We start from the raw sequence: 11880 nt of genomic DNA on the forward strand, positions 1-11880 counted from the left end.
GTTTAGCACGGGTTTTCATGGTAAAACTTATAAATTCTAATAGTAGACCCTTAAAATTATTTATTTCTTGATATTTCTGCGCAATTTACGGTTCAAAGTGCAACCGTTGTTTTCGTATTTACTTTTAAACAGAACGACTCTTACTTTAGCTGTCAGTTGTAATCTCGCGATCTCTGAACTGGAACGTGACTCAAAATGGCGACAGAACATAGCGCTAATTCATGAGCGGATGTCCCAGCTTGCAGTCTGTGATCAAGTCAGCCGTTAACAACCAGTGATGGATAATACCAGAGAAGAAATAGCTTCGCGCCATTGTCATTTTTATAAATTTTGATATCGTTTGTTTGTCTAAAATCCAGAGTGAACTCGAACGAGAAAGGAAAACTTCACAGGTAATAATGTCAACGGTAGCTACGCTATTAGCATGGGAGCTAACAGGCATATTTTAAGCGCAAGTATTAGTTAATTTAAAAGTCGCCATGAGCTCTAAAGCTAGGACAATTCGCTTTCTTGTGATAAAATTGAAGGACTTTACTGCATGCTTATGTTTGGCGGAACTTGTGTGTTACTACTTGTTCCGTCAGAGTGCCTGACCCGCTCAATATGAAGCGCACCAGTGTTTACATATACTAGTAAAATTAATATAACCCCCCAAGAGCAAAATTGCTTTTAGTTTTATCTTATTTTATCTCTTGCTAAATAACATTTAAAGGTGCAATTGAGTGTTTGTTGCTTTGATAGTAAAACGACTGGTGAAATCGTGTTAAATTATTTCTTCCTTGCTCAAATGAAAGTGTCATCCAGCTTTGAAATAGCGCGGATATCGTATGGAAATATGTGCTTTTTTGTCCTTTGAATAAGGCCTCCTTAATTTTCTTTATTTGGACACCCTACAAGGTTGCATGTGTAGCACTTATTTGATTATATAGCTGCTCTGTACCAACACAATCCGAATAATTCAGTAAAAAAAAAATGTTTATAACAAATAAAAGATATGTTTTTATTAAGTATTTATTTTTCAGTTTTATTTTGCCACTCATAATTCACAATCAACAAGTGGATTTCATAAATTACAATATCATCAAAAAGTTTGTTTCAATTAATCAATCAGTTAAAACTTGCATATATGTATTACACAAAGTGAAAAAACCCAAAATTCAGAAAATTTGATAATTACATATGGGCAAAAAAAAACTAAATATGGAAATGTTACGTTGTGATTTGTGCTTTTTCTCAGCTAGATGTCATAGCCATCTAGATAAACAGAAATAGATATTTTATATATAGTGCTTTGTGTAATATGAGTGTATAAATATTAGCTTCACATTTTGAATTCAGTTACTGACATAAATAATATTCTGATTCACTGAAACGTATTAAACCAGATTGTTGTTTAGATTGATCCTGCACCAGTTTGTCTCTCTGCACATTTGTACGGTACTGCCTTTCATACCTAATTCATTGCCATTTTGTGTTTTCTTACTTCAGTTTCATTTCTCTTTCATTCTCATGTACCTAAGCGGCTGAATTTCATTTTAAAGTTCTTTGTAGTTAAGTATGTTCATAAATTATGGAGAAAATGTATTCATATAGATGCTAAAACCTTACATATATACTATATTAAAATGTATAACATTTTCTGAAAATGCACTTTACTTTCTTCCATCCATTTTGGGCTGGTAGTCTAGTGAAATGAGTACCCTTAATCAAACTATAATAGCTCTACTAGTATTTGCAGCTTGTATTTGCTGCTATTTACTAGATATATAGTAGATATTGAGTTGCATATCCACATTTCCTTTCAATAGACGATGGGTAAAGATAGTGAAATTGTCGAAGCAGGTGTAAAACTTGCTCCTGGTGGGTAAGAACTGACACTTGATCACTGTACAACACTCCCATTTCGGATAAAAATAACAAAAAACAAATAAAATATACAAAATGGCGAAGGGACAGGATTACCTGCACCTGTTAGACTGCTTTACAGCATCGTGGTTGACTCAAAGTTTCATTGCGCTTTTTAATGATGTGTTGATGAAATGGAAACAGTTTCTAGTAATGCTTCTTAAAGGGTAATTCTGCACCTATCACACTTTATTCTTGTTTTTATTCTTGTTTCTTACCTTTGGAAAACACAAGACAAACTTTCAGTGTAGTTTCAGTTTGTTTTTGTTGTTTTGTCCAACTCTGTCACTTGTACTTGAGACTTTTTCCTGTCTCGTATTTTTTTTCCTGTCAGTTATTACAGTATTTTTGTATATAATTGTACAAAGTAGCCTTCGGGCTAATTATGTGGCTCTGTCATTTTTTGACAAACATTAAGAAGAAATAATATTTTATGGTTATTATTTTCCCCCTTGGTCATTCTGTAGCCCTGTACTTTTGTAGCTTTTGTCATTTTGTGACCAACTTTGTAGGGTCCAAAAAAAAAAAAGAGTCTTCTGCCAAGGAACGTTTTGTACCAAGCATGAATCAATTTTTACCCGTCAGGGAACATTTTGTACCTGCTTTGATGTTTTCAAAAAAAATGTCTGGTTTGAACTCTGTGGGCTGTTTGTAAATATCACTATGACTCCTGAAAATGTCCAGTAGCCAGAGGTTGATTAGTCATTTTGGTTTGATTAGGTGTCAAAATCGGTCAAACTGCATTAGTGTCAGTTGACTCTTAACAGGGATCAGAACCAAAGTGAAAGGCAATACGCTGTTTACACAACGTCTTAAAAATAAACTGGAAAATATTCATTAGCCCATAATGTTATGGGAAAAAAACACTAATATTAATGCGCTGATGTCCTGCTTTGTTTCCCAGTCATGGCGGAGGAACGTAGGCAGAAGCAATGTTCGGTCAGCCTGCCCACAGAGTCCATGAAGGCCATGGCCGAGTCAATGGGAGTGGGGCAGCTACAGGAGGAAAGCTGTGCGGCCCTTAGCGAAGAGGTCAGCTACAGAATCAAAGAAATTGCACAGGTAATTTATTAAAGCTATTTTTGTTTTTTAGTCTGTTCTGAGTCTGAAATTAAAATCTCCAATATCTTTTTGATGATATGTTTTCTTCTTCTTCCCCACAGGACGCTCTAAAGTTCATGCATCACGGGAAGAGACGCAAACTAACCACCAGTGACATAGACAATGCCCTGAAACTAAAAAACGTGGAGGTAAGGGGTATTTTAGAAGTGAAGCAGGACAGTTTTGCTGTTTCATGTTTGTGCGTTTTACTGATATTTTCCTTCTCACTCTCTGTGTTGTTAGCCCCTGTACGGGTTTCAGTCACAGGAGTTTATCCCTTTCCGCTTTGCGAGTGGCGGTGGAAGAGAACTTCATTTCTACGAGGAAAAGGAGGTCGACCTCAGCGACATTATAAACACACCTCTTCCAAGGGTTCCTTTAGATGTTTCTCTCAAAGGTACACAGATTATCAAGATTACTAGCTGGTTTTCTCTGCTTTAGGCGTTTTGAGTGGCTTATGAATAAGTTTACGATCGAGCTTCGTTTCCTAACAGCACACTGGTTAAGTATCGAAGGAGTTCAGCCGTCAATTCCAGAAAACCCACCGCCAGGTTAGTCAGGTTTAACATTTATTTTCAGTATCTTAAAACTGGAAATTATGATTTTATTTGGTCTTAAAAGAGAACTTGGGTATAACTTTTGTTCCTCTCCTTTTCAGCATCAAAAGAGCAACAGAAAACTGAATCAACAGAACCGCTCAAAGTGGTCAAGCCTGGTCAGGAGGAGAAAGGTGCAATTCAAGGCAAAGGTCAGAACACACCAGCTCCTGATAACAAAGGTCAGTATTACTCCTTTTGTTTTGGAGGAACTTCTTGAATAATATTTTTGTGCGCTTCCCCATTTTATATTATTATTCCACACATTCATCACCATTTCTACACCGAATTGTTCTGTTTTTTTATGATTGCTCTGAGGAAGAATGCGTGATCTCCATTGAATCTGAAGATTTTGTCCTTTTCACAGGAAAGGAGAAGGGTCTAATCAGGCTGAAACCACGCAGCACCCATGAGCTTTCTGTAGAGCAGCAACTCTACTACAAGGAAATCACAGAGGCGTGTGTTGGCTCCTGCGAAGCAAAACGAGCCGTAGGTTTTACTGGTTTTTCAGTATGCAGGGGCAATAAATTATTATTTTAATTCAAGGTTTCCCCCAGAAAATGTGCTAAGCACGCAGGTTGGGTCCTAGTGCAATCATTCATCCAGGGGCCCGTTGTGTTTTTGAGTTAAAAAATGTTTAAAGTTGACAGGAAATTTGAAAATATCACTTGATGATTATGTGTTATTTAAAGATTGAAGATGAATACCTCAACACCAACTATAAAGTCTTAAAACATACAAACATTTTTAAAAGACTTAAGTCAATAAGCAATACTTAGCCTGGTGGGGGCACAAGCAAGGCCTGGTGGCCCGCCAGGCTTATAATACATTGACTGTTAATTACTGTTAATGCCAACTCATATCTTTCACACCTCTGTTGTTTTGGGTAAGCCTCTTTTTTTTTCTTCTCACAGGAAGCATTACAGAGTATCGCTACCGATCCTGGACTCTATCAGATGCTCCCAAGATTCAGCACATTCATTTCTGAAGGAGTAAGCATGTCTCCCAACTATTTCTAATTTTCTGAATAGAGATGAGCCAGTAAGTCATTTCTGAGTTCTGAGTTTGATCAGTTCTGCTTCTTTTTGTAATATAACACACAATAGAGGGAAACGAAGCTTTAGGATATTTGATACAAGTGGAAATCTTTAATCCAACAGAAAATAAGGAATTACAAGATTCTCCTGATTTAAGCATCAAATCAAATGTGTGTAACTTGTATCTGATTTTTCTGATGCACTTTTTGGAGGTTAACAAAGCAAATGTGGCTGATGCGTTTGTAGAGGAAATAACAGAGCATTTTAGTTTTTAATGTCTATGGTTTTTCCAAATTTGACACCGTCAGCCAATAATCACTGCTGATCAATGTAAAACTGACATGTTTTTGTTTATTATTTTGCCAGTGCGATTGTTGTCTCTCTAGTTCCATAACATTTTACATCAGACATAATGCCCACACATATCTTTGCTGACTTCATTCTCTCTCCAAAGGTTCGTGTAAATGTGGTCCAAAACAATTTGGCTCTACTGATTTATCTCATGCGGATGGTCAAAGCCCTAATGGACAACCCCACTTTGTATCTGGAAAAATACGTGAGTATAGAAAACAAACGAAATACAACATGTATAACTTAAGAGAAATTGTTATGTTTTTGATGCAGAGCGGTGCGTTGTTGTTTTTAGCTGCATGAGCTGATCCCAGCGGTGGTCACCTGCATTGTGAGTAAGCAGCTCTGTTTACGGCCAGATGTCGACAACCACTGGGCTCTACGAGACTTTGCGGCTCGTCTGATGGCCCAGAGCTGTAAAACGTTCAGCACAACCACCAATAACATCCAGTCCCGTATTACCAAAACTCTCACCAAGGTGACTTTTCTGCTTCAGCTTCATTTCTTTTTTTTTTTCTCTGACAGAATTGATGTTTTTTGCATAAACCTACACTTCAAGAAGAGTAGGTTTTTGACAGTCAGTTAAACAGATGAACCAAACACTCCTATGTTGGACTCTTCAGATGTCTTCATATTTTCCAGTTGTACCATGATTGATATCTTTTTTGGCTCTAAACTTTTCTCACATTAAACCAATTTTCTGATGTATTATTTTTTGTTTGTTTGTTTTTGTCCTCCAGAGTCTGTTGGATGACAAAACCCAGTGGACGACGCGATACGGCTCCATCGCAGGGCTCGCTGAACTGGGAGCTGATGTAAGTAGGACCTAATTTCCTCAATTATCAAACTATATAAAAATAGAATTGAAATATAAAAAAACAAACTTTTTAAAATCCTTTTTTCAGGAATTTTGTTTAAATATTTTACTATCTTTTCTTCATCTTATTGCAGTTTGTTCAGTCCTCAAGTTGTACAGATTGTAGATTTTTATTTAGATGATGAAGAAGATGATGTAAGGAATGTTATAAATAAACATAAAACATGCTTAAAGTTAACTTCTTGTCTGTCTAAATAAAACTTGAGCTCATTTTTTCCCTGCCTTCTGTCATGACTCTGACTTTTGTTGCTTTTTCTAGGTGATAAAGACTCTGATCCTTCCTCGGCTCGCTGTAGAGGGCGCTCGCATCAAAGCAGTGATGGACGGGCCGGTAGTGTCCAACATCGACAGGATAGGAGCTGAACACGTTCAGAGCCTCCTTCTGGTAAAGAAAGTCTTTCTTTTCCGTTTTTTCCGTGACGTATTTCCGTACGCTGAAAACATAACACGTCTACACATTTGATTTGAAAGTTGTGCTCATATGTTTTTGTTATCTTTCAAAGAAACATTGCGCCAGCGTCATCGCCAAAATACGGCCTCAGCCGGACAACGTGGAACAATACCGGACGGACTTCGGCTACCTCGGGCCCATGCTGTGTTCTCATGTAATGAAGGCCAGAACTCAAGCAGCGCTGCAAGCTCAGCAAGTCAACCGGACCACCTTAACAATCACACAGGTCAGAAAAACACAAATGGAGGTGAATCGATGTCCGCACCGTTTGCACATAAGTAAATAAAGCTAGTGGCAATAATCTTAATTTAGATTTACACTCAGAATCCATTAAGATGAGACGTCCTAAGAGTAGCATGCTGTTTATTCATATGTGATGAAATGTTCTTGCAGCCTCGTTCCACGCTTTCAGTCTCACAAAGTGGGTTGAGTGGATCAGGTGGGCCTCGCACTCCCAGCATCATTAAGGTCCCGAGTTCCCTCACCCTCATGTCTCCAAGACCCGGTACTCCGTCTCAGCCGTCGCCACCGGCGACAAAGTACATCGTGATGGGAACCAGTGCGGGAGCTGCCTCAACCCAGCAGGTAATCATTTTTCAGTTTTAGTTTAGGGAGAGTACCAATAATCAGGAACTCTGTCCAAAGGAATTTTTCCTAAACGTAGAATCTGATTTAAAGTTTTTCTAGTTTTTCCTTTTTTCCTGGTGTCATTGTGTAAATAAGATTTCTCTAATCATTAATCGTTGCCTCAGCTGATCCATTATTCCTCCGCCTGTCCCTCCACCCTCCATCTTTCTGGTTTTCGATCTGGCCACTGATCTTTTCAGACGTCCGTCCATTCATCAGTCCTTCTAGTCATTTGTCCATTCATCTGTCTGTCTATCCATTTCTTTTCTTTGCAGTTTGTGGTTTTTCCATGTCTGTGAAAAGTCTATTTTTTGTATAAATTTGGACCAAAAATTGACAGAACCTTTGAGATGACACTTTGGGAAACTATGGAACTTTGAAATAAAAAATGTGCCGGAAGCCTGACATAAATGCTCCAACAAAACTTTTACTAACTAACTTAACTTGCACCTTTCTATTTTAAAATCAATTACCACTATACGGCAGTAAACTTCTCTTTTGGCCTTTCGTTTAGGTCATCACCCTTAGCTCCTCCCAGTCAGCCTCACCAGTAACCAGCACTGTTCCCAGTGCAACTTCCACACTGCAGCCCTTAGTAAAACTGGAGCCCGGCAGCGGTTCTGGACTCGCGGCTCCCCGGCCAATGCAGAAGTACATAGTCGTATCTCTTCCCTCGTCTGCCTCCTCCCTGGAGACCAAAAGCTCTGTGCTTCCATCCTCCATTTCCTCGACTCAAGTCGACGGAGGCATCAAGCTGGAGCGCTCCGATTCCCCTGCAGCAAGCACCCAGTCCCCACACTGACGTGTTTTGGTACAGAAGAGTCTTCTCATCTTTGGGTTTTTCTCGACCGAACCTAAGGGGGTCGACTTCGGAGCGATGTGAAGAGAATTATGTGAACTCTTGACTGATGAGAGCAAACATGGCCAGACTTTGTAAATATCTTAATGCTCAGTGAAAGCTGATCAGTCTGTGAAATCATCAGCGTTTCAGCTTATATTCTAACTGATTTCATGTCTTTTTTTTACCCTAAAATAAATTTGATTTTGTATTAAATCTTGTGTGTTGTGTTTGTGGAATTACGGTAAGACATCCGTTTGTTGTATGAAACATAATAGAAAAAAAAGAAGAAAAGAGCTTGGTGGCTATCAAATGAAGCAAGAGGTGTTAAAGCAAGAAAAAAAAATTGTTGGAAGTGGGGGTGCAAAAAGATTAAAATAGGCAACATTCATAACATACAAAGAAGTGTGTTTTCAAATCACTTTAACATTATTTAATTGTTAATACATTGTTTTGTAAGGCAGAAATGGGGACTCGAGTTTTAGACCCTTAAGTTGTAAAAAATAACTTCTGGTTGCACTTGGACTTGTATCTAAAGACTAGAGACTTGACTTGGAATCCTGGCCTGAAACTCAAGTCTTAACAGTTTGTATCTCATGTAACAAAGAGTGAAAGTTGAAGTGGTGTTTAGGCACAAATTGTTCTTCCAAATCAATAATGATCTTGAGCATTTTGTCTTGAGTCCATGTTTTCAATTCTTTTGTCCTTTAAGATGTTATTATTTAAACTTAACTAAACTTCTTAAAACTACTTCTACTTCACTACCTACATACAGTATGTTACTATAATAGGTTCCTTATTTTGCCATAAGTCAGTTACAGCGGTTCTGTGTGAAAAACGGGTCGGTTTCCCTTAAACCTATACAGAAATTTGTAAAATGTCATACAGTTTTAAGGCAGTTCTACAAAACATTAAGGAATTGTGTCCAAATTTCTGAATTTGTTTAAAAGAAATCACGTCTATTTTTTGGCATTTGTGTCTGATTTTCGCCAGAGACATAACATAAAATGTCAATTTTCCTTTTCACATAGTTTGGGGTGAACGGATTCAGCCATAGGCTTAACAGCCATTTTATTTTGAAAGGACAGTCCTACGGATCGTGACTATTTCCTCTTTGGAGCTAGAGTGAACAGTTAGCAGTTGTGATTTATTCAAATAGAAATATATCTATCTGCTGTTGTAATAATGAATTTCAGAGTACGACCTTCAACAAAAGAAGACTGCAAAGACATATCGAGGATGATAATGGTGAGTTACAGGCGGCTGGCTGAAACTCCTCTGCTTTTGAATCACTTGCAAACCTGGACGTTATTTCCTTATACTTTGTGTAGCAGTAGTTGCGGGGTTATTACTTTTTTTCATTCATTTGTTGTGGTTGGAAGATGTTGTATAAAGTAATTATATTTATGAAATTCGCAGGAGCTAGCGGTGTATGAAAAAATGCCCGACCAGGTGGAGATCTCTCATAAAGGTGAAAATAAGTTATAAAAATGTAAATATCTGCTTGCGTAGTCCAGATAGGACTTGTGTATTTGCTAGTTTCACATACATGTTCCTGTCAAAGTTCAGACTTACCTAATAAAACGAATGGTGCAGTTTAAAGTATTTGCCAGCAGATGTCGCCAATTCACAGTTGTTTAATTGAGACAAAGAACTTACGACAAGGTTTTATTTGCATTATTTTTGAGGAAAACAGTAGTTGAATTGTAATCTCACTAAACATATCATTATCCATGTGGAAAGTATGAATATTTGTGTAATATGTAAGTTCCTTAAAATGTAATGGTTTCTCATGAAGTGACCACAAGTTCTTGTTTTAAAGTTGTGGTCCAATATCTGCAAAGGCAAAAGTCAAGCAGGTGGAAAATATGTACCCTGTGAGGTTATACATTAGAGAAACTGCAAGCAAACATAGGTAATTATACAGAGAGCGGTACAGCAGCACTGCATTGTTGGTGGATGTTTAGCTGGGTTGGGTGATCGAGTAACATTATGCAAGCACCACTTCTTCTGTAAAAGTCGAGAATAATAAAAACTCAAATTACCATCAAAAATATTCAAATGAAATTGTAAAATGTAATCTAGTCAAAAAAGCACATTATTTATACATATCTTTATATATGGCATGCAGTTTGTTTGGCCTGTGAAAAGATTAGGAATAAAAAGTGTTTTTTTTGCTAATCTGTCTTTGTGTACATTCAGAACTGGAGCGCGACGGTTTCTGCCAGAATCCCTTTTTTGAATGTCTTGTTGCAGAAGTTCCTGAGGAGCACAAATCTAAAGAAGGTAAATTATCACTAAGGTCCCAACATATCTTTTCTTATCTTAGAAATAAATATAATGCATACAGAGTACACCTTTCTAATTGTTCTTAGTCATTTTTTATGTTTGTGGGTGTTCTTGTTGATTTTTTGTTTGTGTGTGTTTTGTGTTCTTTTGTTAGGATTTTCCGTCGTGGGATATGCTCTGTACTTTTACACCTACAGTACGTGGAGAGGACGATCAGTATATCTGGAAGACCTGTATGTGATGCCAGAGTTCAGAGGTACAAAATGTGTTCTCCTAAAAATAAAACTTTTGTATTATCTTAAAAGTATTGGTTTAGTTACCGTCTTTGTAAACATCTTGGTCATATGTTTTTGAAATTCTTTTGCTACAGGAAATGGCATTGGCAAGGGTTTATTGTGCAAAGTTGCTGAGGTATGTTTTACTTCATTTAGTCTCAACTCTGATGCATACAGGTGACTGTGGACATGCTGCTGCAGCTCAGGAGAAAACGTATTTTTAACCTGACTGCCAGTATGTGAGCATATTAATAATGTTATACTGTGATCCAGTGCATGGTTAATCAGAGGAGTGTTGTGTTTACCCAGGTGGGGAGAAAGAAGGAGTGTGTTCGGCTGCAGCTGTCGGTGCTCGACTGGAACACACCATCAAGAGACTTCTACGCTGCCAAAGGAGCTCAGGATCTCACAGTCAGTGAAGGCTGGCACTTCATACGCTTTGATGGACAGAACCTGGACAATTTAGCTAATGAAGCTCCTAAAGATTAAATGTATGAAAACAGCCGTAAACTGTGCCCTGCTGTAATATTTTTATCTATGAATAAATTAAGATATACCACCTTTCATGTGTGTCTTCACATATTTGAATGCACACACTGACTTCGTTAAGTAGCCAGTTTAACAGAGATTGTAATTAGCTCCTGCACGTCTGTCAAGAGACATTACACACAGAATCACAGTGTCTGGACCTTAATTTGGCTTCACATGTGAACAATGGTGTCCAAAGCTTCTTCTTGAAAATAATTGCATCAGTTGTTTGGACCTCTCGTTTAACCATTTAAAAGAAGGTAAATCATTAGTGTGTGTGAAAGAGATCAATCCGGTAAGAAACATAATGGCAAATATGGAACCAGCAAAAATATAAATCGATAATTTATATATGCTCATATTCAGTCAATTTAAATACAATTGGAAAGTGCATTTCAGGAACTCAATCTACAAAGTGATGCACATTATATAATTACATATAGACTGATGTTTTCAAGTCTTTATTTCTGTTAATTATGGTGAGTGCCAATTAAAACTATATAGCATTTAAGATTTCAGTTTAACAGACCAATAAAAACATTTCAATATAAAAATGTGATCTTAGTTAAAAGTATGTTATATTTTTAACTAAGTGCTTAAAGGTTGCTGTTTCCAGAAGGCGCTCTTAGTCTGACAAATGAGCCCCATTGGACACATTTTCTAATTTATGAAATATGACTGTATAATGTTTAATGTATCTACATAAGTAATTTATTGTGCAACTTTCAAAGGCCGTAACCTAATTCATAAATACCTCCTGCCACCTTCACAAACAGGAGAATCACATCAATATAAGTTACAATGTTATACAGCTATATTCTATTTAATTATTAACTTTTAGCTCCTACAAAATTACAGCATTCATCATCCTCTTTATTTAATTTCTGTTTGGGGTTGATATGTGCCGATTTTTTAAAATGAAGTGAACTGAATTAAAACATAACATAGCTGCTCTACCAACGGTTGGCCACCAGGTGTCACCAAAGACGACTTTGAAAACTTTAT

At 37.3% G+C, this 11880-nt stretch overlaps 2 protein-coding genes across 2 annotated transcripts; both read left to right on the forward strand.

Annotated features, from left to right (window-relative positions):
- The first annotated feature begins 170 nt into the window (after positions 1-170).
- Positions 171-7999, forward strand: taf6 (TATA-box binding protein associated factor 6). The gene is made up of 15 exons (XM_005802896.3): positions 171-392; positions 2810-2967; positions 3069-3155; positions 3250-3403; positions 3501-3557; positions 3665-3784; positions 3970-4091; positions 4517-4594; positions 5094-5195; positions 5286-5468; positions 5731-5805; positions 6127-6252; positions 6371-6544; positions 6712-6903; positions 7460-7999. The coding sequence occupies exons 2-15, from the start codon at positions 2812-2814 to the stop codon at positions 7745-7747; spliced, it is 1914 nt and encodes a 637-aa protein (XP_005802953.1). The 5' UTR covers positions 171-392; positions 2810-2811; the 3' UTR covers positions 7748-7999.
- An 888-nt stretch (positions 8000-8887) lies between these two features.
- Positions 8888-10908, forward strand: LOC102226753 (diamine acetyltransferase 2). The gene is made up of 6 exons (XM_005802895.2): positions 8888-9031; positions 9203-9254; positions 9986-10069; positions 10227-10328; positions 10443-10483; positions 10657-10908. Exons 1-6 carry the CDS (start codon positions 8969-8971, stop codon positions 10834-10836), a joined length of 522 nt encoding a protein of 173 aa, XP_005802952.1. The 5' UTR covers positions 8888-8968; the 3' UTR covers positions 10837-10908.
- The last annotated feature ends 972 nt before the right edge of the window (positions 10909-11880 follow it).

The sequence above is a fragment of the Xiphophorus maculatus genome, chromosome 11 (genome assembly GCF_002775205.1).
Source record: "Xiphophorus maculatus strain JP 163 A chromosome 11, X_maculatus-5.0-male, whole genome shotgun sequence".
Classification (NCBI taxonomy): domain Eukaryota; kingdom Metazoa; phylum Chordata; class Actinopteri; order Cyprinodontiformes; family Poeciliidae; genus Xiphophorus; species Xiphophorus maculatus.